This window comes from Patella vulgata, chromosome 9 (assembly GCF_932274485.2).
Source record: "Patella vulgata chromosome 9, xgPatVulg1.2, whole genome shotgun sequence".
NCBI lineage: Eukaryota > Metazoa > Mollusca > Gastropoda > Patellidae > Patella > Patella vulgata.
Genome location: NC_065887.2, coordinates 44,678,975 through 44,706,491, shown reverse-complemented (window position 1 = coordinate 44,706,491; position 27,517 = coordinate 44,678,975). Strand labels below are relative to the sequence as shown.

The 27,517-nt window shown below is 34.1% G+C and overlaps 2 protein-coding genes and 1 long non-coding RNA gene across 6 annotated transcripts in view; 2 read left to right on the top strand and 1 right to left on the bottom strand.

Moving 5' to 3' along the window:
- Window positions 1-8,524, top strand: part of LOC126832543 (protein Wnt-1) — an 18,736-nt gene extending 10,212 nt beyond the window's left edge. The window contains exons 4-6 of one of the 2 annotated variants that reach the window (XM_050563385.2): window positions 1,900-2,050; window positions 3,903-3,932; window positions 5,428-8,524. In XM_050563385.2, the coding sequence (XP_050419342.1) occupies window positions 1,900-2,050; window positions 3,903-3,932; window positions 5,428-5,765 (519 nt within the window). In that variant the 3' untranslated portion in view covers window positions 5,766-8,524. The remainder of the gene's footprint in view (window positions 1-1,899; window positions 2,051-3,902; window positions 3,933-5,427) is intronic. The other variant, XM_050563387.2, reaches the window with a different exon arrangement.
- On the bottom strand, window positions 7,597-27,517 carry LOC126832547 (protein Wnt-6). Of its 3 annotated transcripts, XM_050563392.2 has the most exons (5): window positions 27,172-27,517; window positions 23,934-24,907; window positions 16,920-17,140; window positions 11,318-11,595; window positions 7,598-11,219 (listed from the first exon to the last, which is right to left on the bottom strand). In XM_050563392.2, the coding sequence occupies exons 2-5, from the start codon at window positions 24,005-24,007 to the stop codon at window positions 10,758-10,760; spliced, it is 1,035 nt and encodes a 344-aa protein (XP_050419349.1). In that variant the 5' UTR covers window positions 24,008-24,907; window positions 27,172-27,517; the 3' UTR covers window positions 7,598-10,757. The 3 variants fall into 3 exon arrangements, with proteins under 3 accessions (XP_050419350.1, XP_050419351.1, XP_050419349.1); XM_050563393.2 differs by lacking the exons at window positions 16,920-17,140; window positions 23,934-24,907; window positions 27,172-27,517 and adding an exon at window positions 13,539-13,709 and having other exon boundaries at window positions 7,597-11,219; XM_050563394.2 differs by lacking the exons at window positions 16,920-17,140; window positions 23,934-24,907; window positions 27,172-27,517 and adding an exon at window positions 13,158-13,283 and having other exon boundaries at window positions 7,597-11,219.
- The window catches only part of LOC126832571 (uncharacterized), a 32,865-nt gene continuing 19,332 nt past the window's right edge, over window positions 13,985-27,517 (top strand). The window contains exon 1 of the long non-coding RNA XR_007684773.2: window positions 13,985-14,140. This is a non-coding gene — a long non-coding RNA (uncharacterized LOC126832571). The remainder of the gene's footprint in view (window positions 14,141-27,517) is intronic.

Genomic DNA, 27,517 nt, shown 5'->3' with positions numbered 1-27,517 from the left:
GTTTTTATTTTCCACTAGAAAACATGAAATAAGGTTTTTCTCAATGGAATTCTGGGATATTCTCATTTTACGTACATGTAAACATAGACGGTTTATAAGCAAGATAAAGTCCTTGGCTTCGGTTATGTTGGGGAAGAAAGCCTTCAGAAAAAAAAACCTCGAAAGAAAAACCTCGGCCTATCGGCTTCGGTTTTTTTTTCTCGGGTTATTTTCTTCAGTCTTTCTTTTCCCAGCATAACCCCAGTCTCGTGCTTTATACTACACATAACATCAATATTAAATGAAATAGACTAATATTGAATTATAATTCCTGTTTTCAATTTTGAGTTTAGTGTGATAAAACTACAAATAATAAGATAATCGTTATCTTACCTTGCACGTGCAGCTTTCTCAAGAAAAATTATAAAACAATTACACAATAGTTTCACCCTTCGTTGAATGTTGTTATCTAACTATTACTGCATTCACAATAGTTTCACCATTCGTTGAATGTCGTTATCTAACTATTACTGCATTCACGGATAATTCTTAATTTACTTTGGTAGTCTAAATGATTGTCCATTTTTTTTTGTAAATGTGTTTAACACCTCTTTACGGCGTCGTTGACATATTCATTTATTTTAGGCGTGTTAGCAAAATTTGACAATAATTGTCAGTGCTTTTATTGTTATTTATTAGTGGAATTGTCAGTACTTTTATTGTTGTTTATTAGTGGAATTGTCAGTACTTTTACTATTGTTTATTAAAGTTTTATTAAACGATTACTATTATTATTTGTAAGTTGTGCATTTGTGAAAAGGGTTAAAAAGATACAGTGCATGTAAATTCATTGACAAACTGAATGCCTTTGCAGACATCATATCTGATATTGTTTTGATTTAAAGATAAACTAATATTAGTTATTACAGTGGTCACATACATCTGGAACGAGTCGTAACTGTTTATTATTCTTAGAGCACAACGGTGGGTTGTCATAATAATTGCCGTGTATTAGAGGTTTAACAATTGTATTATCTAGTAAATTAAATATTTTTTCACAATTTTAAAATATAATACATTATTATATAGAATCAAACATATAAGCTGACACCTAAGCCAAATAATAAAAGGATTTAAAATTAAAAATCTACTTGAGTAACAGTGCGGTAAAACAGAACAAACCAACGTGTATATTATAATATGGGTTTATGTATTTTCCGGATGGCAGAATGAGGAACAGAAGCTAACCTTTTGTACAAATTAGTAACAAAAAACATAAAAACCAAAAAGCATAACATACCTCCTTAGGTGATAATATGGGTGGTCCTCGTAGTGGTCGGTCGATATTCTATTTTATTTTCTTATTAAGAGATGGAATTTAATGAAGATTTTACGCCCACCACCTCTCTGTATGGCTAATCCAATTACGCCCACCCCCTCTGTATGGTCTAGCCCAATTACGCCCACCACCCCTCTGTATGGGCTACATTACGCCCATCACCTCTCTGTATGGGCTAGGCCAATTACGCCCATCACCCCTCGGTATGGCTAGCCAAATTACGCCCACCACCCCTCTGGATTTACCAAATTCTATCATGCTGTCATTATGATGTATTTGTTGTTTATTGAGTGGGAGGATGTGCTATGAGGACAGCGGCGCTACGGCCTACTCTTATATCAAATTCCAACTGTCAAGGGATCTTTTACGTGCACGCCAATGTGTACACGGGACCATGGGTTTTCGTCTCATCCGAACAAGGGGGAACCACGCAGGAAAATCCCAATCAACTTTCTCGACGAAAGCAGGGATGAAACACGGGATGAAACACGGGATGTCCAGGCTAGCGTGCCAACGTCTTACTCAATATTAATTCAACATATTTCCACTATTTTACATGACCGTGTTTTTATATTTTTCAGCATGTATCAACGGGAATGAAACAAGAATGTAAATGTCATGGTATGTCGGGTAGCTGTACCATTAAAACTTGCTGGATGCGATTACCCACTTTCAGAACTGTTGGCAATTTACTTAAAGATCGTTTTGATGGTGCGTCCAGAGTTTTACCAGGTAATTACAACTTGTGTGTAATTAGAGGATGAGCATGTTGGGGAAATGCGGAAGTATACACGTGCATGTGGTCGTATGTTATCCATGTTATTGGAAGTTTACTCCCACACTGTGATTGTTGGATAAGCACTGTCCATTTAGATGACAAATCTGCTAGTCGACGTATCTCTATTTCTTGGCAAGATATATTTAAAACCGACTTTATATACATTTGTCTGTATGAAATAAGCAGGTGTTATTTACCCTACAGATGGATAATTTGTGGGTGTTATATAAGATAAAATGTTGTAGGTGCCTTGATAGGTAGATATAAACATGGGTAACTACCAACCCAGTTTAATTTGAAAAACATATATTCGATTATAATTCTTTGATTGGTACAAACACTTCAAAGGCGTTTTAAATACTAGCATCTGTTATATTAGTTTTGGAAGTAGAAAATGAAATATGTATTCTCATGTTAGAGAAGTGCTAGTCTTGTAACAATTACTTCCAGTTGGGTTTTATTAATGGGAGATAGCCACTTCCAGTAGGGTGTGATTAATGGGAGATAGCCACTTCCAGTAGGGTTTTATTTGAGATAGCCACTTCCAGTAGGGTGTGATTAATGGGAGATAGCCACTTCCAGTAGGGTGTGATTAATGGGAGATAGCCACTTCCAGTAGGGTGTGATTAATGGGAGATAGCCACTTCCAGTAGGGTTTGATTAATGGGAGATAGCCACTTCCAGTAGGGTGTGATTAATGGGAGATAGCCACTTCCAGTAGGGTGTGATTAATGGGAGATAGCCTCTTCCAGTAGGGTGTGATTAATGTGAGATAGCCACTTCCAGTAGGGTTTTATTAATGGGAGATAGCCTCTTCCAGTAGGGTTTTATTTGAGATAGCCACTTCCAGTAGGGTGTGATTAATGGGAGATAGCCACTTCCAGTAGGGTGTGATTAATGGGTGATAGCCACTTCCAGTAGGGTGTGATTAATGGGAGATAGCCACTTCCAGTAGGGTGTGATTAATGGGAGATAGCCACTTCCAGTAGGGTGTGATTCATGGGAGATAGCCTCTTCCAGTAGGGTGTGATTAATGGGAGATAGCCACTTCCAGTAGGGTTTTATTAATGGGAGATATCCTCTTCCAGTAGGGTTTTATTTGAGATATCCACTTCCAGTAGGGTGTGATTAATGGGAGATAGCCACTTCCAGTAGGGTGTGATTAATGGGAGATAGCCACTTTCAGTAGGGTGTGATTAATGGGAGATAGCCACTTCCAGTAGGGTGTGATTAATGGGAGATAGCCACTTCCAGTAGGGTGTGATTAATGGGAGATAGCCTCTTCCAGTAGGGTTTTATTTGAGATTGCCTCCCATATTAGGAAAAGCCTGTTGTAGCAGGTTTTGATGGAGATAACATGTTTATGGTTGTTAACCTCATGTACCAGGGTCTGTTTGCCACCATACTTCCCATTAATTGTACGATGTATTTTATTGAGGTTCGAGGTGTGAATTGTTTGACAGTAGATCGTTATGGAAGACATTCAAACTGTATAGAAAAACTATATTTAGTGCTCAAAACAAGATATCTTCAATATTTTGTGCAAATCCAAATCTGAAATCATGAGTAGGCGCTTTATATTGTTTAAAAGAAATTCTGGTTAAGAATGCTTAACGGGGCTACATAACGCAGATAAAGAAAACCAGTCCATTATGTATGCACGTAATGAGTTCCTTGATAAAGGAAATTACCACAAGCTATAGGGATATGATTATTCAGCAGTAATGGATTAACTGACATGTTTGGTTGATAGTTGATATTTCCTCAAAGATCCATTATTGATAAAAAAAAGTATTTGCTTCTTAGGTAATGATGGAAACAGTATATTAGATAAAGGTCAGTATATTAGAAATTGAAGCTTTTACTACCCCCCCCCCCCACTCTTTTAAATATTCATTTCACTTATTCACGCAATATTAATATTCCTTTTACGCAATTACTTCTATTTAAAAAAGAAAATACCAAAACGATCTGAAATCAATGATAAATTTTAACATACAATTCAGGCCTGTTACCACAATTAACCAATATAAAAATATATTAGACCGCATGAACTAATGGACAGCCCCTGGATGCCTGCTTATTGTAGTTATCGAAAGAACAATGTTAATTTCCAACCGCTCTTTATAATCTTGGTAAATTAATCTTAGTCACACGTTTTATTGCAATTCGTACCATAAAAATGAATTAGCTCGCAGAAACAATAGTCTTGACAACGGCAAATTCTGTTTTGAATATTTTGTGTGTCTACCCAGAGTTTCCATAGAGACGAGAATTATTGATTGGACAATCTAAAACAATAATAAACCTGTAGGTAATTAATATTTATTGGTGATGTATTTTTAAACTATTATAGTGAGAACTGTCAGCTCTGTATCTAATCTACCATAATGCCGCTTTAAGCTAATCATATTTACAGCTTTTAAATTCTCTATTTTTTACTTGTATAATATTGTAACCACGCCAACTGTCCTGTCCATTACTAACTGCGCTAACTGTCATGTCCATTACTAACACTTATTATTAATACCAATATTTATTGACCAACCTTCTCGAGTTGAATCCATTTAGAAATCAAACCTCGGCAAAAAATATTTATTGGTGTTTATTCAGACGACACAAGACCTACAAATCATTGTAATTATGCGGCTGCAAAATTAACGCCTAAAGTTTTATTTATCTTAATGCAGGGATCCATTTCATGCTCTTGTCGTATAATAGTCCTATTTTTTGGTTGACAGTTCAGACTATGCCCTCTTCTTTGGGCTGCAAACTGATCAAAGCAAATATTCTATTTCGTTTCGTTTTTTATAGTTCAAAATTTCGTTTTACTTGTCTTTACTACACTAGGATCTGGGTGAATTGTTATATAACCCGCATTGCGGTTGATGTTAGGGATTAGCCAATGAAACGGTCTGTTGCAGCGAGTTCTTGGCGGGCGATGCTCGAACTGTGGGTATCCTTCTAGAAACATCACCGCCGATTGGTTAATCAAATGTAAGACGCCATAGAGTCAAAAGGGGCTCGTATGACCCCTGACGCGATCTCCTACTACAACTGGCCAGATCTTCATGTAGTAGAGGATATCGAAAGTATGAAAAAACGAACGAAATATAGATTATTATGTAATTTAATCATATTGTTTGAGCTGCAAACTGTCAATGTGTCAGTTGGACCCTTTTTGTTCATTCCAAGAATGGAATGTAGGTCTACGGAGCAATCTAATTTGAGGGAAACTAAAGAATTATATTATGACTTATATTGTTTTAATATTTCTGTAAGAAAATCACTAGATATTGTTATATATAAAAGCAACCTTCTTTGTCTTTAGGAAATGCAGGACGAGCTGTAGGTCGCAAGAAGAGAAGATTTAATTTTAGTCCAGTAAATCCAAATCATAAGCGGCCAGGCAGACGAGATCTCGTGTACTTCGAGAATTCGCCGACATTTTGCGAGAAGGAAAATGTGATCGGTTTTGAAGGAACTTCCGGGAGGGAATGTAATGCTACGTCACTCGGGGTTCAAGGTTGTGACCTGATGTGTTGTGGTCGAGGTCATAAATCTGAAACATATACTGTTAGGGAAAGATGCCATTGTACTTTTCACTGGTGTTGTCAAGTTAAATGTCAAGTTTGTACAAGACTTAAAGTGAAACATACGTGTTTCTAACATTACTCTAACTTGACGTGAAGAACAATTGATGAACATGTGGAGATCATCCAACTGTGTCAAGTCTCATGCTGAAACCTTTTATAGAAGCTGGATGATCACCTATTGTAACACAGCAGTAGAAATAGAAATAACAATTTAGAGTTTAGTAGTTTTAATTTCTGTTTCACAGATAATTGGAACGGATTTAGTGTAAAACGTCGCCTGACGCCCTGTATTATCACCAGCCCATTACCCCCCCCCCCCCCCACATACACCCACACACACACACACCCACACACCCACGCACACACACCACCACCACCACCACCCAGGGGCGTAATTCACGAAAACTTAAACTAGAATATTTTTAAGCGGGAAGCTATTTAATTGGATGAGAGTGAAAATGTAGTTATTGGCCAATGAAAGAGCTGAATCCCTAAAAATCTTAGTGTAAGTTTTTGTGAATTTGGGCCCAGATCTTTCAAATTAAGTTAATGTGGACAAAAGACTGAGAGAGGGGAAGTCATTTTAAGTTATCTATTGACTCCATGATCCATTAAATAATTTGTGTATATTGGGCTAAGAAAATAAAATGTCTATATAATTCGAATAATTTTGATATTGTGAATAATTTGTGTGTATATACAGCCTTTTATTGTAAACTAAAATCCTTATATTTATTTAATCTTCTATGTAGAACTAGTATTTCACTGTGTTATAGTTATGTACATTTATGTGCCAATTATAAATTTATTGTAAATAGTAATACACTGGTTTTACATTTGTCTGATTAGTTAGATAATTCAAGGGTCCGTTATGCTTGTCAAATTATTATCATTGGTTGTAAATACTATTTAATTTGTTTTACGTTTATAGTATGTATACCAATCTTCAGCAATACACAAACTTAATAGGGTGTATCGAGACCATATCTTTACTTCCCAATTACCCATTCTACCACAACTTGCATAGAATTTTACTAGCTCTTGTTGATTTGCATATAATATATATTTACAATTTTCGAATTGTCTCCCATTTTCATGTTTACCAGAAACGGTGCTATTTACAAATATGTCAAGCTAAAACTATTTGTAGAACATTTAATCGTCTTTTTACCTTTGTGATAGAATATTTAACTTTGTATTTAATAAGACCTCAGAAATTGTAACTGACACTTGAACCCTCAATTTATTTGTATAATACTCATGATATATAATTGTCATGTAAATTTTATTTTATGTATTTGAATCCATTTCATGATAATAGGTAAGTCGGTTTTTATTCCCCCTCCCCCACCCCCACCCCTGGCTTTTCTAGGTCAGCAGGAGACTATTAAAATGGGTTAGTTAATATGTGAATGTCTTCTTGGCTGTGGACGATGATTATAAGCAGCATAGATAAGCATATTGGTTTTAATTGAGGGGGATGTCTGGGACTTGGTCCATAGTTTCATTACTTCAGTGCCTTGACCAAGTTCTATCATGGTTTTTGTTCTGCACGGGCTAAGTATAGATAAACAATTTACACAAAAATTTTTGCAAATGTGACATCTATTTATTTTGGTGCGTTGGACACCAGCCTCACTGTTGGCTTGTTCCATCTATGGTAATATACTAGTTGTTTACAATCAGTTGTCTTCGCCATCACAAATCCTATTATATTATAGATATATCATCATAAAGGCCCCCCACCCCCTACAGACCCCTACTGAAATGAATGGAAACCCATGATTAGTCCTTGTAGGCCCGTATGTGTCAAGCTAACATGTTGCCCAGTTATTTGCTTTTAGACTGATATAAACAACTCTAAAATTAAAACAAATTTAAGTTTTATTTATTTTTTTTTAAAGATTCTATTTTAAATGTTTCATAACATCGACAATAAAGTAATTACATTAATAATCTATTTTTAGTTTAGCATACAGGTTAAATACAAATAATTAGTTTATTGTTAAATAACACAGACAGGTAAATAACATTACTTCATTATCTTCACAACACAGTATGGCGTATTCACCCCTGGCAGTTATCAAACTTTGTTATAACTTTAATTATAAATGAGCACACACAAATATAATCTTCTTAACGTAATCTGAGTAAAATACACATCTATATTTCATTTTGGTTTTTTTTATACTTTCGATGGCCTATACTACATGACGATCTGACCAGTTGTACTGGGAGGTCACGTCAGGGGGGCATACGAGCGGCTTTTGACCCTATGACGTCAGACATTGATTAATCAGTCAGCGTTGACGTGTCTAGTGGTTTATCCACAGTTCCGTGCATCGCACGCCAAGAACTCGCCGTACCAGACCGTTTCATTGGCTAATTCTTCACATTAGATTGTGTTTTAATCAGATTGTTCATAAGGCTCTAGTTGGTAGTAATGGATGAATATGTCGTTATACATTAGGTAATGTTTGTCGATCTCAAGAACAGCTTATATTAGAGATGTGTTGAATTTAATATTAAACATTATTATTTTTTCAACAATGTTTGGGTCTATTTGCTGGGCCAAGATCTTTGAACAGGTAGATTAACTGTAGTAGATTCTGGGAAAGAAATCTAAGACATCCTAACAATAGACCGTTTCTCGTTTGGATGTGACGAGCTGTTGGTCGTCGTCGTAACATCTAACACAATAGACAAATATCTGACCAATTTAACAAAAAGTCTCCTGTTTTTATTATTGTTTTATTATTACCATTTGTGGACGTATCTTTTCAATGTGGATACAACTTTTTTGACTAAAATAATAAAGTGTTTTGTAGTTAATGCGGTGTTATATATTCCCAAGGAAAATATTAATATATTGTTATAGATACATAAAAACGGCACATATATTATTCATAATATTTAGACATTACCCTATAAATACAACAAATAAAACAACTTAAAGTCTCTGTACGTCTATTTCCATAACTTAATCTACGCTAAAATCTACTCAAATTGATTGTCAAAACTTCAAACAGTGATAACTTGGCTCAGAATAAAGTAATTTGAATGAAATTTTCAAAATATTTATTTAGCATTAACTTTTTTTGAACTATTATAGCAAGAATGGCCGGCGCTTTATCTAAATCTTACGTAATGCATCTTTAGGCCCATCAACCGATTTTAGCGAAGACTACAGACAGGTGACGTTTAGAGACTTAAACCGACAATTACATTGAAACAAACAATCAACCAAGCTGGGCTTGAATCGTAGACAGACATTAACATATATATATATAAGGCACACTAAATAACCCCTATTATATTGTTCACTGGTTCCCACTGTCCGGTATATTTTCCTCTCAAAAACAATTTATCCAACTAATTCATTGCGCTGATGTCATGTTGCCGGTATTTTTATACCGGACTGATAACCTATCCTACCATCTGAGCATGTAAGGTAACAAGCTGCTATAACAGGCAATTTATAAGTAATTAGCTAAGACTACGACGCATTGTTGAAACCAGGGCCCTGTTTCTCAAAATCTTAACTAAAGATAAAATCCAAATTTTAGTAGATACTTCAATTTTGATTGGCAAAGCACTAAAATCAATCTAATATTATCCAATCAAATTACTAAAATTTGGATTTTATTTTAGTTAAAATTTCGTGAAACAGGCCCCCGTTCCCTTATAAGCGTCGTGTCGTGTCGTGTCATAGTTTCTAATAAACGGTCGAGTTTCTAACAATCATTTCATTGATGTAGTCTTTATTATTAAATCTGTCATCGGTGGGCGATTGATACCAATACTTAAAGTTTTATTAAAAGAAATGAAGCTATCCATTTATCTATAGGTAATAATGCATTATTCCGATTCGTACGGTGATGGCAAAAGATATGTTACACCCCACCCGGCAAAACTACTTAAATCCACTAATCATTCAAATCCAATCTTAAACATTTTCATCAAGGTTTTCTATTTGGATATGCCTAGATTTATATAATGACAATTGACAATTATCTAATAAGCTTATGTCGGTATAAAACAATTATCTAATAAGCCTATGCCGGTATAAAACAATTTGACGAGTCACACACTCTTTGCGATTTTTTTTAATATTTGGGCTGTGAAAAATCTTTTATGCAGCCTTTTAACTGAACCAATATACGGTCGTTATGAGCGGATTTTAACCTGGGTCGGGGGGCAAGAATTATTTACGGATAACGGAGTCTCTTTATCAAATTCCAAGTGCCAAGGATATTTTTCACTGACACTGACTATATGCAACAACTTCTCAGTTATCTGTTCTAACTACCAACTGAGGAAAGATCTCCCGAATCGTCTTGAATAGGATTGATCTGTACACGATAGTTAGGCTTTATAACACTATGTAACGCCATTTCTAATAAACGCTGAATTTTGATTCAAATTCTACCAAATAGTGTGCAAACAGCAAATATACCATATACCAAGACTGTAAATTATTACTATGGTTTATATACCAGCCAGTACAGACTATGGTTTATATACCAGTACAGACTATGGTAGACACGATTATTGGGTGTTATTAATTTATTCATATAAAATAAAGATGTATGGCAGTTAGATCGTTAGCATTTCAGATCTCAAAACTCTCTAAATTTCGAATCCATTCAGCACGATTCCACAGTACTACGGTTTCAATCACTGTTCTACACATAGCCACACCCCTCCCCAGATCAAGCTAAATCTAAACGTTGACAACTGGTAATCATCAAGCAATACCCGAGCTATATGCTGGCCAGCAACTATAACCACGAGTATGTAAATATTAAATCAATAAACTATATTTGACCGATAGTACTAGTACCATCCCACAATTAGCTCGTGAATATAGCGCTCTTTATATAATCTAACTTACACTAACATTAATAATTCAGGCCAACGTCCTCAAAATTCTACTTCTTGGAAGACTTTGAAGTTGAAAAGCAGATTCTATTTTTCAAAATTAACATCTTTGAACGTTCGAATAAATAGCACGATATTTCCTTTGCTCTCGTCTAGATTGTTGTAATGTTTGTTAGCGAACGCATCATAAGCACCTTGTCTCGGTCTTAGTGTTCACACACGTGTCACAAATAACTTCACAGCACCACATAAACCTGCATTTACAATTTTCGTGGAGAGTTACTTGCTTTCTAGAATAACCCCGACCACAACATAGCAAATCGCAGCCCCCTACTGCCATAGAACTTGGGTCACATGAACGTCCCTTTGTGCCTAGCGACCCTTCTTTTTTGTTCCGTTTACAAAAATCCGGAGATTCTTCCGTGTACACTAAGTCTTCACGAGAGGGGGGTTTAATAGTTTCTCCTTCAGGTATTAAGTACTTTCCATCATTTGAACTTATCACCTTTGCCCCGCCATCAAACTTCTGTTTCAGACGATCTCCAACTTCTCGAAATTTGGGCATTTTCAACCAGCACGTTTCTAAAGTGCATGAGCCAGACAATCCATGACATTTACACTCTTTTCTCATGTACCGTTGTACTGCCTGGAATAAGAGAATATAACAAGATTACTAGTTCTTCTACAGCCAATTCTATTCCTTTATCAGAGATAGATCTTATTTAAATAATCCTTTCTACTAACCTGTCTGCCAGCCTCGTTATTATGCAACTGAACAAGGGTTGTGACGTCACCACGTCGTTTTTTCCGTCGACGAGCGTCCATAAATTCCCTGGATTTTTGGTAGCCAAACTCGACATTATCCCCACATCCCCCCCACTCCCATTCTCCATCAGTAGCCGTGTCCCGCAGATTATTGCCACAGGTACACTGTAGTAAACGACCCATACTGCATGCCTGTGTAACCGCGTATACAACCCCGGCAGCGGTAATGGCGTATACAAACGCGGCTTCCCGTGTATCTGAAATTATAAAAAAAAAACAATGATACCGAATCAAAATAAATGTTTTCTAGTGTTTCATACGAATTAATGTACTCCTTTACATAAATACAGGAAAACTATTTTAAAAAACACCATCGAATCCATTTCAAATTGATCTCTCTTACATATCAATATTTCACAAGTCGTTATCAAGCATATACACAAATAGATAAAATAAAATGAGAAAAATATAAATATAAATATATATATATATATATATATATATATATATCTGTGCGAACTATCGAATGATATGTTAAAGAAGGTGTGCAGGTATCACAAGCTACCTGTACGAACTATGAGCAGGTATCATAAGCTATCTGTGCGAACCATCGAATATTTGAGAAATATTTGCAAGAGTGATTGTGTTTTTTGTAGCGCTATAAACACGGCTACATTATGATCAAGTGATTTTCTGTGCCAGTTTATGTGGTCAGTATACTAGTGGGGTAGGCAAAGACATAATTCCATGCTTGACATGTAGCTATTATATTTGTGGGGTCTCTTGTCATAAAGATTTTAATCCTATTAATAAAAGATGACATACCAGTAGGAGATAAAATACCAATTCATTTATGAGTAAGGATCATAAAGTATTGGGTTATTTTATTCGTGTCTGGGTGCCACACCAAAGAATAAAACTGACAAAACATGCGTAAAAAATTCAAATTACACTAATACATAATCTCTATTTTAATGGCACCGTTTAACGCATCAGAACACGGAGAAGAAAAGGGGAAGGATCATAAACTCGGCGATTGTATTTATTAGTCGACTACCCGCAGACAATCCCAAAAAGGCTTCAGTAAATTAGTCATCGCCTACATCGCTGTAGCGGGAGTCTGTTTTAAGAGGAGCGGTGTCATAGGTTTCTACTTTTCAAAATGATCACCCTCATTGCTCGGTCATTTCCGTAATGAAAACATATAGGCCGAAGAAAACCTATCCAAATCATTCCGAGTACCACGTCTTCCATTGTGTCCGCGGAGAAAAGCAATGGTATATGGGCGACTAACTTTGAGATTACTCGTCCTAAACGATATTTCTTGACCACAGAATGATAAAATATTTCTGGTAACCGATATAACCGACGGGAATATGAAAACATAATATATTGCATTGGAAAGTTTAAGGCGTTTTGTCTTATCATTGTAGACACTTAACTCCCAACTTTATATCAAAAACAAACATTTAATGTACTTCTGAGCAATTTTCCTAATAACGTCTCCAGTCTACACTTCCTACCTTAACATCTCCATTTAAATAAATGTGTTGGCTCGTTAAATTTATTCCTTCTAGATAAATATAACTGCAGGGGGTTCCCCGTTTTTACGACTTAAAAGTTAATCCCATTACTGTTTACACGTGTAATGTGGACCACCATGGCCGAGAAATATAGAGTCATATCATTTACAAATTATTATCCCTTTGAAGTTTATAAAATGAGCAGTGTGGCGGGGACCAGTAAGTTTCTAACTAAACTAACAAGGTCTGGTCCACTATTCCACTACGACAAAAAACCCCACAAGAACTTCACTTACCAAGTACTTAAATATATCTTAACTGTTTGTTAAACTGTCTGATCGAAAATAACCAACAAACCACTCATTTTATAAAAATAAAAACAAAACAATGTTTGTGTTGCAAATACAGGCAGTTGCATACAGTATTATGGTAAGAAGACCATGTCTACAAAATTATTATAGAAAAAAATGGAAACACTTGCTAGGTTATAAGGCGATAAAACAGCTGAATGTTATAAAAAGCGGCATTTCTTTTAACACGTTTTTACGCAATAGCTACGGAGTATCTACAAACTAATGCAGTTAAACAACATGGTAAAACCGAGTTTTCGAACAAATATATCTCTATCGAAGTACATCCCCAGTAGAAACTATTATCATTGAAGACCAAAAACTAACTCAGCAGGCACACTTAGCAGTAAAACTCTGGCAGTCTTCTTTTAACTTTCTTCCATTTTTTTTAGCAGCCGTGTTCAAAGAAAATCCTATTAAAAGTAACTAGAAAGAAGTTAGCAGAACTCTTGATATTATCGCTGTTACTTCTTTAAGACTTTTGTTTCTTCCATCTCTAAAGAACATATGTCTATTTGAAACCCTCAACATCAAACGTCTCCTAGACGATAAATATGATAGTTTTCTAGCATCAAAGCGGTAATTATAGCAAAGTGCATATACTGATTCCTCTTCCATGCCAGAAAACAAGTAGGAAGCCAGATAATATTTTGTCGGCGCCTTTGATGTGTAACCTTATCCGTATCGCACGCGCTGTTACTGAGTGATGTTTGCCGCTTCATAGAGAAATTCCCTTTCATCTTTTAATTAAATGACCCTAGATGCAGATAGAATTCTGCAAAAATGGCCTAATTTCTGTTAAGAATATACTTGGTTCTCTCAGTTTGTATGTAGAGGTTTGTTCTGCGGATACGTATTAATACTGTTTATAAATTGTATGTTAGTTAGGCAATAAGTTAGTGAATATGTTAGCTGTACTAGTAGTACTGGTAAGTGGAATTCTTTTCTTTAAAAAAGAAGACTACAATAATTTTGTTGTCTATTACTAATCTATAGTATAGTAGTATTGTATCAGTGGGTCCTCTCTTTTATCAATGACTCTCTTATAAAGTCGGTATTTGTAAATACAGACAAATTTCAAGAACATGTGAATTTTACCATATGGATGCGTAGAGTTAGCAGGGGTAAAGGTCTCGTGTATTTATCTAGAAAGATACAAAAGGTACCATTTGAAGAGCTTCGTAGCAAGAGACCATTCATTAATTTTGGGATAATTTGAAAGTGTGTGAAACCTACAATGTTCTAAGTTTAGACACAGTGTGATAGCAAATAGGGATTATTTATTTTCACCTCTTATTTGATTTTCATTGAAATACGAGATTGTCTTTTGTTTGATATCTTAGAAGGTAAAATTAAGTTTGCTGTATGGCTCAATTTGTTTAGAGTGTGCCAAGATATTCTTTACTATTATTTTATATAGTCAGCTCCCTCGCCATACAGGTGTTCAGACACAGATAACCATCGCTTTGGTCATCATCAGTAAACTTATTTCAGTTGGGCAAAATGTAAGAAATAAAAAGGTTAGCGATACTTGACGTGCTGTCATAAGTTTGTGAGAAGTATTAGAATTACAGCAAGCATAATTAGTTGCTTATTTGTCGTTATGCATTTCCGTTCTTTGAATCATGTCTGGGGATTTTTAATTTAAGCCTTATTAAAATTGGGCTTTTCTCATCACATTCAAGTATGCTGATATAGGCTTGATGCATGGAACGGGGGACTAGTGATAATCATATCGAGATATTTAAATGGTTAAGACCAATTTTCTCAAACCCCATTATGTCAGTGGACGAGTGCCCTACATCGTTAAACTTGTCGGAATTTTTCCGCGACCTTTATTTTGTAACTGTTAATTACTTTTACAATATGATTTATAATTTCATCCTAGAAAGAAAATAAGCGATTACGTCGATTTGTTTCACTCACTGATTTTCTATATGGAAGAAGGAAAATATTTTGGTAGAGTGTTGCTTCCACTAAAATGATTAGGGGTACTGATTATCGTAATTGGAACGCCATCTTTCGTATACACATCTTAAGTATACACATTTTTAACAGTAATTTTGTCATTTGTTATTTTCACGCCACCCATTTGTTAAATATACAAGTACATAGGTTTGGATTTGTCGTATCACGACGTCTATTAATTGAGTGAAATTATGTTTTCTCAAATATATAATAATACATGTGTATAAAATGTGTAAACTCCATCTGAATAAAAATGATTAGAACTGAGATAATAAATATTTTTATTTAAATGAATGTGGACAGTTGGGTAAGAGATAATTACACAACAAAATGAAATGATTAGCAGAGTTTTATAGCCCGCGGATTTCCATTCTCATTGTTCAAATATGTAATTTGGACGTGGTTTGAAATACACCAGTAAGTCAATAATACTTTGTATATGATTATAAAATTTGATTGTTGATGCGGTTATTGAATAAATACATGAATCACCGAAAACGGCGTTATCACAAATTGATGTTCATGATCAAATATTGTGGTAATTCGAGTTAATTATCAAAAATACTGCTCCTAATTAAATTAATCGACTTTGATCTAGTGCATCCAAAGAATTAGATTTTCTATGCTTTGTTAGCCTTTTTGATAGGATGAGGCCATGTTGAAATGAATCTTGTTTACAGTATTCGATTTACTATGCGGAGAATGTTAATAATGGCGAACAATGCATGCCCATCGTTGTGCCTGATTCATGGTCTGTAAGATTAAGTCATAAACACAGATTCCTTTCCACTTAAAAAGACACATTGATCTCAAATGTGAAGCTAGGAATCTCATCAAAGTAGTTTTATTGTGCACCAATTGCAAACCTATTTAATTGCTAAAACTGCCATTAGTTGATAGAGCGGCTAGAGAAATTACACATCAACAATCTGTGTAATATTTCCTATTAATTTATTTTAGCTTCTAGATCTGTGATTACATACTACATTGTTTCATATTATCTATTTTTTGGGGGTATTTTTATAACGAGGTCGCAATAGATATAAAGCGTATTTGTGTAATTTGGGATTTCGAGAATTTGATCAAACATAACTTGGAAATGGGATAACATTCCATTATGTTATTTAATGTTAACGCTGCGAAGGATAGCAATCATACTACACAGATCAACCGTTACTTCTTTCACATAAATATTGTTTTTACAGCAGCATATATATTTGAAATGGAGTTTAAATTAGCATACAAAAGACTTGAGTAACTATAACATTCTGGCAATCATATTGTCGCTTTTTGATATGTTGAAGAGTCACGATGCGGGTCGCCGTATTGCCAAATAGATTTTCAGATGGGATATCTATTCGAGTAATTAGTTTAAACAGTTTTGATTTTCACAAATTACCTTTTTGAAAAAAAAAGGTATTAAACTGAATAGAACGGACTGCCAACTTCCTCATATTACATTATTCTAACGATAATTAATAATTAGAAAAAAATGAATTAAAAAAAAAAAATAAATAAATGTTGGCCTATATGTTACGGTACTTTTTGTGTAATGTAAATTAAGGTATATAGTTATTTGAATTTTAGAGTAAAGTAAATGTATATTATACATGTACACGTTTACTTATCTGTGTTAAACATACATCAGCTGTCGACACCTACTCGTCATGCTCAATTAACCCTCTACAATTACATATAATGTCGGCGTAGGAATTATCAGACACGTGCAATTTAACTTACCGTGTCGTAGAATCTTGGATAGGCTGCGTTTCTGCGTTGTACAATTCCATTTCCTCGTTCTAAATTGATACTGACATTCTAGTAACGCTACTTTTGCGCCTTTCGCTACCTCTTCAACGACTTCAGGTTCTTTTCTACAGATTGCTCGCTGCTTGCCGGCTAATCGTCGTGTTTTACGACATATACTGTTGGTATCCATAACAAGAGGGCTACCCACCGCCCTGAAATACAACAAAATATACAATGACAACTGGTCTACCCACCGCCCTAAAATACACAAAATATACAATGTTACATAATTTCTAGAGCTGGTTAAAGGCCTCCGCATTATTTTTCTTCGATCTATTTAACACACCAACCCATTGCTTATTTTTAGTTCTAGCTTATATTTATTTCGTTTAACACCTAAAAAATATAACAAAATAAGATATCTCTATATTTTATAGGAATATAAAAAGCCAACATTTCTGTTTAATAATAACTAATAATAATGGCTTAGACTAAAATATCGGTCAATAATATTCACTTAATTAATCCATGTGTTATTAGGCAACATTTTTATCTCTCTTTACAGGGGACTACTAAATATAGAATAAACAAAATATCTATCAAAGGAATATTTATAAAATACATAAAACCTTTACTAATATTAATAATTTAAACATTTTTAGATACATCTCTAGCTTCAGTAATATACAGTCTACCAAAATATTCAAAATGACTTTTTATCAGTAAGGTTGATTAAAAGGCACGTGCTCCATATATTTCATAATTTGGTGGGTTTTTTTCAATTTCCGCGATAATTAGCAAACTTTATGAACAAGATGCGGGAGGCTTACATTTTTAAAAACTATTATTTTTTGGATATCGGCATAGTCAAAATTCTTTTGTTAACTGGACTAAGTGTACCGCGTTTGAGCAATACATAATACACGTGCTTTAAAAACTTGGAACAGAAAATAGTTTTATATGGATTTCACATGTTGACTTCCATTATACATTATTATTTTTGGTCTTTCATATTACGGTATCTGTGTTTGTTTTTGTGTCTCTCTTTAAAAAAAAATGTATTTTATCTTGTTTTGTTTACTTTTAAAAAGGAGTTGGGGGTGGGGGGAGGGGGTAAGACAATATAAAATTTAAACTTACGACAATTTTATATATTTAACAAAAAGCATCCTGTAGCTTCTCCCAAATTCTTTTTTCAATTGATAGTATCCTTTATCGAGTATCCTTTATCGAAAGTCTTAGTTTAGTCTCTGATAACAATTCATTTTGTTTAGGCTAAATAGACAATTTTCTTTGGAGCCAAAATCAAATATTTCACTTTTAATATACATATTGATTGGTAATAAAACTGGACACAACCGTGTGAATATATTATACATAACTATAGCAACCGTGTGAATATATTATACATAACTATAGCAACCGTGTGAATATATTATACATAACTATAGCAAACGCATAAACTAACTGCACACAATATTCTCAAACATCGGATTACAAAATATTATCATATAATCCACGGAAAACAGAGTTAAATTTAAATAAAAGAAAACCAAGAAAAGCTTGATTCTGGATGGCAAGTATTGTTAACAATGGTTTATCTTAGTCTGTAGTTTGTATTCAGTCCGCTTACTCCGCTGTCAGCACGGGTGAATAGGAATTTGAACACATTGTATTTTATTTCGCAAATTCAAGTGAAATATTCTGATAGAAAATGAGAAAAACGAGAAAGTTGTAGGAGTAGGAATTAGAAATATGATATTCGTAGCCATGTTTCTTGATGTGAGGGCTAGCATACGAAACGATTTGGTGTGCGTGTGTTTGTTGAATGCACGTGTGTTGGAATGACAAGCTTGCCAAGGGAAAGGCCACTTGTGAATACTTTAAGCTTCAGACGAACGGGATTATTCGCAGATCAAACCACTTTTTAAACTTGGACGAAATGATCTTGTTGTTGGGACCACTTAGCATCTGTTTAATATAACAATAGAATCTTATCTAAAAATATGACCAATGTCTGCAGTGTAGCACACGTGTTTTTAAATGAATGGGTGTATAGATGGGACTTTAGTTCTTGACTCTGAATCTTCTATGTTTTACAAACATGGTTGAATGTGCCAATCTTATTCCCGGATGCTCAGAACCATTGCTTGATGACCATGTTGAATATTAAGCTAAGCGATCCTGCCCCACTGTACAGCAAGGTACCAAGCACGATCCTGTCCCACTGTACAGCAAGGTACCAAGCATGATCCTGTCCCACTGTACAGCAAGGTACCAAACATGATCTTGCCCCACTGTACAGCAAGGTACCAAGCATAATCCTGTCCCACTGTACAGCAAGGCACCAAGCATGATCCTGTCCCACTGTACAGCAAGGTACCAAGCATGATCCTGTCCCACTGTACAGCAAGGTACCAAGCATGATCTTGCCCCACTGTACAGCAAGGTACCAAGCACGATCCTGTCCCACTGTACAGCAAGGTACCAAGCATGATCTTGCCCCACTGTACAGCAAGGTAACAAGCACGATCCTGTCCCACTGTACAGCAAGGTACCAAGCATGATCTTGCCCCACTGTACAGCAAGGTAACAAGCACGATAATCCTGCAGAATATAAATGAGCTAAAACATGAATGAAATGAAATAATCACAAATCTTGATGAGTAAAATCACATTGCAATTTTATTATCCATAAATAATCTAACATTTGGCCACATCATCCCAGTCCAATAAATAATCGTTTCAGGTCTTAAACATAAGCAGGTGACACGTTCCCTTTCAGGAATTGCACACTACAGGAATAGGTGTTCTATAATGAGGTTATTTTTTAATTCTAAATATTTTAATTAAGACATTCAAAATACGTGTTGACTATTCTAATAATATATATACTCTATATTAAAGACATGAAGACTGCTGAACATCTAGATAATGGTCATCAAGTTAAAACTTATTTATCTGGGAAAATATTCTCAAACGATATTTTAGTTTAGAATATTTCGCACTTTCCTCTCGGAACCATTTTACTCTGTTATGTTAATTTCCTATGCCTAAGAAGCTTGTATCACATCCGAACAAACTATATTATTACATTTCCTTATTGTTACTAATTACAAAGTAGAAGTATCTAATCGAAAGTGTGGTCATATTTTCCTCGATATATTCTAGTAATTCAGTAATGACTTGCCCATTTATGTTATCATTTATCATCTAAACAAATTTAAATCACTTGAATCAGAACAAATATAATAAAAAAATCAAAAACACACCGACGCTTTAAATTTATAGGGAGAGATGTTGTGTACAGCTAGGATTTCTGGAATTTATTCTTGGACTCCATGCAACCAGGAGGGATATTTCCCATTATGACGTTTAATTTCCGCCCAATCTCAGCGATTGCGCGAAAAAAATTTAAGATATCGAATTTCAGTTAAATGGAAATGACTCCGAGGTGCTTTTAATACATGTAGTTATGGCGAAATTCCACCGACTAATGCATTTTCACATTCTTGCCAATTTTGTACGATCAAGGAGACATATTCTTAATAAATATCCGAATATTATATGGAATGAAAGCATGTTTGTTGGGGTTGGAAGGGAACGTCCAAGATTAACAGATTGTTAAAAGATTAGTGATGGTTTACCTTTCTTTATGGCAATTAAAACTAGGCCCATTTTACCCCATCTTTTATAGTATATAGATATAGTAGTGTTCACACGTATTAATAACGTTTTTATTTCAGAGCAATTTGTGTTTCAAGTCGGTAGGTCCGGGTACTGGGTATTACTTATTTCTAACAGAACACAGTTTTTTATGGGATACAATCACTAGTTTTATTCTAAAAGCACGACGTTTCGGCAAGTATCGTCTTATCGTTATCAAGGACAATGATTTGTCAATAGCTGTACCCGAGTTTGTCTATTGCCAACAGTCAGTTAAGGGCGACAACCCGATTAAAGATACATGAAGTAAGCCTCGACACGTGGGTATTAAAGTTTATTAAACAGATCGAACTGCCCTAAGAATCTTTTCGACTGGCAGAAATATGATGGTTTATTTGGAGGTTGTCTGGAACAATATATACACACAACTCTAGTTACCTACTCGATATTTACCTTTGGTTGTATTCAGGCTAGCATATCATTAGATTTGATATTGATACTCAACTATTCTTGACGAAGATGAAGTTTTGTTATACCTTAATAAAAGTTACAGGTAAATATACAGGTGTGTTATCACCGCCTTACCTAAGGAAGAAACCAAACATATGGTTTATGTTAAGTTTCATCTACATACTGCATGTGTATATTGGAAGGGCTTTAACTCGCCAATTTGAATCTAGCATATGGCAGTTTATCATCGTTTAAATCAGGGAACAGAGTAACCCCCTATAAATTTGAGTTTTAAGTTTGAGCATTTATTGTTATATCAGTTAGTTAATAGTGTATCAATGAAGTAGATTCAGCTCATCTAATTAACTTAGGTTGCCAGCTTATCTAATGTGGAAATCAGTTGAATTATATTAAGACATAGTTTAAGATGCAGTGGTAGAACTTATACTGGTCTATAAATGGCGGTTTAGTGTTTATAAAAATACAACAATTCCTTTTGTGTTATGTAGACTTTAAGTGAGCTATAACTAGAGGCCATTCATTTGTTTCTCTAATTCTCTAGACGACTTCTGTCTTATTTATGTAGGAATATTACCTTTGAAGGATTTTAACGGGCGTTGCTCATGTCGACAAATGTATCGCTTAAGGCAACCAATTTTCTATTAACACGGAATAATTGCGTAAAGAGTTATAAATAGGACTCTAAGTCTTTCATCCTTTCGTACCATATGGACCCACATGCTCTCATAATAATACACGCCCCATGTATCCAATCCATAAAATAATTGCCATTCTCTTTTTGACTTGGTATTTAGCAAATTGATAGAAGTTTCTGGTTCATATCTCCAAATATTCAACCTCTTTATTTTAGTATAAAATAAAGTATTGCTCTGAGTTGTTCGATTAGTAGTGGGTCAAGTTCTATACGGTTAGTTGTTTGGTTTGAAAGATTAAAAGGCCTAGTTGACTGTGTCGACAGTAGAACATACATCTTAATAACGTGTATTACAGGTAAAATCATTAGATTTCTCAAGTAAGTTTTATTTTCTGTCGAATGTGGCATCCGTGTATTGCACATTCCAAATGACAACATCAACTGTTTTTATTCACCGTCAAATCCCTTTAATTATATATCATATGTTCGACCCACAAAGCAGAGAGAGAGAGAGAGAGAGAGAGAGAGAGGGGAGAGAGAGAGAGAGAGAGGGGAGAGAGTCAATTTTAATTCAATAATTCGCTTGCGCGTAGGGGTCTTTAGCAGTGGGAGGAAACCGGGGGACCTGGGGAAAACCCACGAGGTTGGACAGGCGACCCTACTCCTTGTCACGTACAAGGACTGCCAGTTGTAATGATGATGAGCCTTACAAGCGAATAAAACATTAAGTTGATTATTACAAATCTTAGCATGTAGTTGACATATGGCGACTCATGCGGTATCTCGAAAGGTTTACTTTAAATTAAAAAAATGGTATTTTGATTATGTTTTCTAATTGATGTCGAGAAAATAGATCTTTAAAACTATCCATATTGATCGATGACGTATGAAATGACGTAATACTAGTGTTGTTTAAGGCGTGTTCAACAATAATGTAGATATAAGTGAAGATTTGATTAATTTAAATGTGTCTAGGCTACGAAGGTGTACATACAAGATATTTTAAATTGAACATTTCAATTGAGTTAATCCCATGTTACTTTCATCTTCTATAGACAACTATGGTTAAGTCGAAACAAAATAATGTGTGCTAATCCAATGGTAAATTCGATCGACTCTTCCTTATATTTGACGAACAAGCGTCGTTCTAAAGAATGTTGACACTGTAGTTAAGAGGGAATTAAACCAGGACTGCTTTACACGTACCGACAACCCACAACTATTGAAAGTCTTCTGTTCTCGGTTTGAAATCAGACCCCAGTACTTCTTAACTCAGTCTCCATACCAAACAAAACAGCATTTTAAGAAAGAAAAGGCAAAGAAAAACTCACTAAATATTTTAAACGCATACCAGTCTTAATATAGACACAATTTATAGACTGTTAAACTTAAATGTATACAACTAAAGAACGCGGTGGATCAAGACAAACAGTCAGGAGATGTGAAAAAAACCAGAAGATTTCAATTGAAACAATTCTCTTACCAGGTTAATATATTACAGCGGACGGTGTAAACTTTACCATGTTGTTGATATCGATAAAACCTGATAGTCTATCGACATAATCAACCTGTATTTTACTATTTCTTTTATTCAGACACATTGAAAATAAATATATTAAACAAACAGTGATAAACTACAACTCATTGGTTTCCTGTAGACGTTTACTTTTAATGTAGGTCTAACCAATCTATAATTATAAAAATACAAGTCAATGGAAATCACTTTGCTTATTTCGTTACATTTTAGCCGCAAGCAATTTAATTTCATTAATGTGTGGTCAATCTCCCGTGGATTGTGCATTACAGGTTTTATTGAATGTGGAATGGCAGGTTTATATTAATTTGAAAATAATATATTTATATTCCTGTTTGTTTTCATATAGAATCACTAGTCTATCAGATGAACAATGTATACATTATCACTTACATGGACGAATAGTTAGTTTCACATTTCTATTTCAATGTTCAAATTATATTCTGAAATTTTAAAACCCTTCTACAATATTTTGTTTTATATAGCTACATATTACGAAGACTGAAATTAATGTAGACCTAAACTGTCTAATATAAACATGGTTGTATAGATCTAATGAAATCACATCTATAATATCTATATTTTATATACACAAGGTCATCATTGAAAAATAAATATCAAGAACTCACCAAATTATGGTCACTATCTAAATGGGTGACATTAAGATTTGTTTTTATGAAGATTGGACTCTAGTACTTACCACCACAAACCTATTATATTGGCTGGAAATATCAGGTAGAAATAAAGGCCAATTAAAGCTCCTTGTACACGCATCTCTATTAGACTCTATCGTGGCGTTAATTTCTCGTATTATCCCCTACGATAATCTACGATAATCCAACACACGTCTTCAGATAACCAATTCAGATCTGACACTATAGAAACTACCATGGATAATAATCATATTCCAACTTTAAAAATCACTTTTAAATAAAGCTTTCGATTATTTCAACCATTCAAATTATGGATAAATAAATTATATTTGCTGTTTTGTTTTCTCTCAGCAAATAATGTTCAATCCATGTAAATAATCCAAATGTATGCAAGTCTTCGTATTGTTTAAATTAAGATAAATGTAATTGATGATCAAGTCCAGACTATCAGTAACTGGTTTCGGTAATAGAGTTAGACAGGGGTCTTCGTCTGTCAGACTTGACTGCAATCTGTTGCAGGATTGCACGAACCCTGCGCCAATTATACTTTTTTTTCTCACTATCTATCTCACTCAAGATGTCGATATATGAATAAATCAAAAGTTAGGATAGTTGGCAATCAAAATTCTATTCCGGCATATGTGTCGATTTAATTAGAACGTGATGGGGGTGCTTGTCCCACTCCTATTTTCACATCTCGCATCCGTAAAACTTATCCTTTTCTCTCCAGCTTCATTAACACGCAGGATTTAACACGGGTCTAAAATCAGGGTTCCGAAGCCGAGTTGAGATAACTGACGTTTCCACCATAAAATATTAAATAAGAACCAGTAAGAAACACACGCCCTGGTGACTCCCATTTCATTCTTCAGATATTACCTTCCCATTCGCCTCTTCTGCCACCAAAAAAATGAGGACCTGATGAAAACGTAACGTGTGTGGCCAACAGATACTTCAATATAATAAACGAACCCCAGGTAGGAATTTGACTGTCATCGAAGTGGAAGACAAATCTTCTTCTCTGAAATCAGGTTTAAAAAAAGATATAGTAAAAATATACTGCGATATAAATATAACAAAGCTTTCTAAAGTATATTCTAGTATACCTACTATATATATATATATATATATATATTTTATACCTTTCCTTTTAATAAAACTCTTGTGAAACGACTAAAACATTGCACCGTATTGGTCTACTAGTTCATCAAACATGTATATATATATATATACACACACCTCTCTACACCACTACAAGTACTCCAATACATTCAACATATACACGTGCATCATATGTCCCAAGTGTTCTTGAGAATGAAAATTCTGCCACTTACAATAAAGGACAAACGTCTCTTCTCGGTAGAATTAAATCTGTTATTGTTTTTAATTAAATTTCGATTGGAAAATTCTCTCATTCATTACGATATTGATATAAAGGCGACTGAAAACAAGCGATCTTTAGTCGAGTGAAAAATAAAGGCTAAATTCAACTGCAGTAATTGGGTTCAATTGAAGACAGGAGAACAATGGCAAATCTGCCGAGAGCTGAATCAAGACTTGTAAATTGTTTCATGTTTGAAAGAAAGGAAAATGGGTGTTTGGCATCATATCATAAGATACATGTTTAAATCACTGGTCAATAGACTGATCGAATTTGTATACTGGGTGACAAGTTAGTTGTAACATCTTCTCCCAGTGTCAGCTATTATCTTTGTCCACATGTTGAATTTAACACTTACACAGCATATTAACGTCTCAAGACTACAGTTAATTATTCACTATAATTAGAGCCTAATTGTAAATTAGTTAATATTCAGTTTTTACTCTAGCTTTATATCGACCAAAGCCATTACAAATACGAAATGAATAAATTTATTTAACATGAAAATATTACTAATTTAATTCATTTATTATAATTTAATTATTGTGTAATTTTAAAACTCAGTAAAATTATACCAGGGTAGTTATAAACCAGTACAAAATCATTACAATTATACCACGGTTTTATAAACCACCACAAACTCCTTTTTTAACTATGAAAGGAGAAATTTATCTCATGAACAATATTTTATTTTTATTTATACCTCATTTAATACGCGTACTATTTAAAGTTTCGTAGTTTACATTGTTGCACGTTGTATAATTTTCATAATAATTAAATACTTAATCAATTAACATTCCATTTTGTAAATATTATATTTTGTAAATATTATATTTTGTAAATATTATATGCCCATTCTGTAGAATTAAACTGACTATATTATTATATTTAAAAAAGGTTTTCATTTGCTTAATTAAACACATGATAGACTTAGTCATAAAATAAATACTCGTTTATCAGAAAAGAATTAAAAATATAAAATATTCTAGTAAATTTGCCAAGTGGCGTATGAGTAAAATAAAAAAAGATTAGAATGGAAGTAGTGGTAATATTCTCGTTATTTCATATAATTTACTAGAAAAATGCATGTCTAGCAATTTAGAAAATGAGAATAAAAAAAAATAGTTTATTTGAGAAATTATGAGAGATATAGACAGACATACAGACTCACCCCATTATCGTTGTGTGTAAAAAAAGTCATTTTCATATTGCTTGTGGCAAAACAGCAATCAAAATATATTTGCTATAAAATATGTGATTGCCCGAGGGGCATTATATCTGGTTCGTGCGATTTTTCATCAAACTCGAATGCATACAAATCTGATCGATGATAGAAATAAATTGGACATAAACTATCGTCGTTATTTAATTGTCTCTTCCTGTTTTCAGTTACGAGATTTAAACCATGTTTGAAAGTATGTTATGTTTATGTATATATATGTGTAGTGAGCGCGCATGAATTAAATTTATGAATGAAAATTAACTAATTATTAACTAAGTATGCTTGTCTATAAGAAAATGTGTAGTATGTACAGATATAAAGGGACGAAGAACATCTATCTTGAAGCGGAGTTATGTCGCACACATATCAACGTACAGACATAAAGCGTTTAGTCGGCAAAGATCAAAGAGGTAATAAATTGCATATAAAGTAGGAGGTATATGATATACATTCATGGGTACATGATTATTTTCTTGTATATCACGTGGCTCAATATACAATATTATATATATATATATATAGATCATATACTTATTTCATATATATATTGGTATCTAATATAAGGACTTGAAGTTACACCTGTATTCTTCGATACAAAATAATACTAAACTATCAAAGATTACATAAACACCAATTCAAATAAATTAAATCATAATTCATAACAAAAAATAATTGTTCTTACCGTGCAAATGAAAATTCCACAAAACGTTAGTTGTCAGATCTGTTTTCTTTTATTTATGTCGCAGTTTTTTGTCAGTTCTTTTCAATTAACGCGATCGTTGGTGTTTGATAATTATAATAAAAATATTTTAATAGTCATCGTCATAAAATATACTATCAATGTAGAACGAACATAACAGACGCATTCAGCCAATAGGTCACACTTGCCGCTGAGGTCACATGGCTATCCACCAAAACGAGGCACTATTTATTAATCCGAGAACGACGATTAAGTGTATTTAGAACAAAGAACTGATCAACAAACAAGGAGTAAATAACAGATATCCATTCGGTAGATTTATCAGACA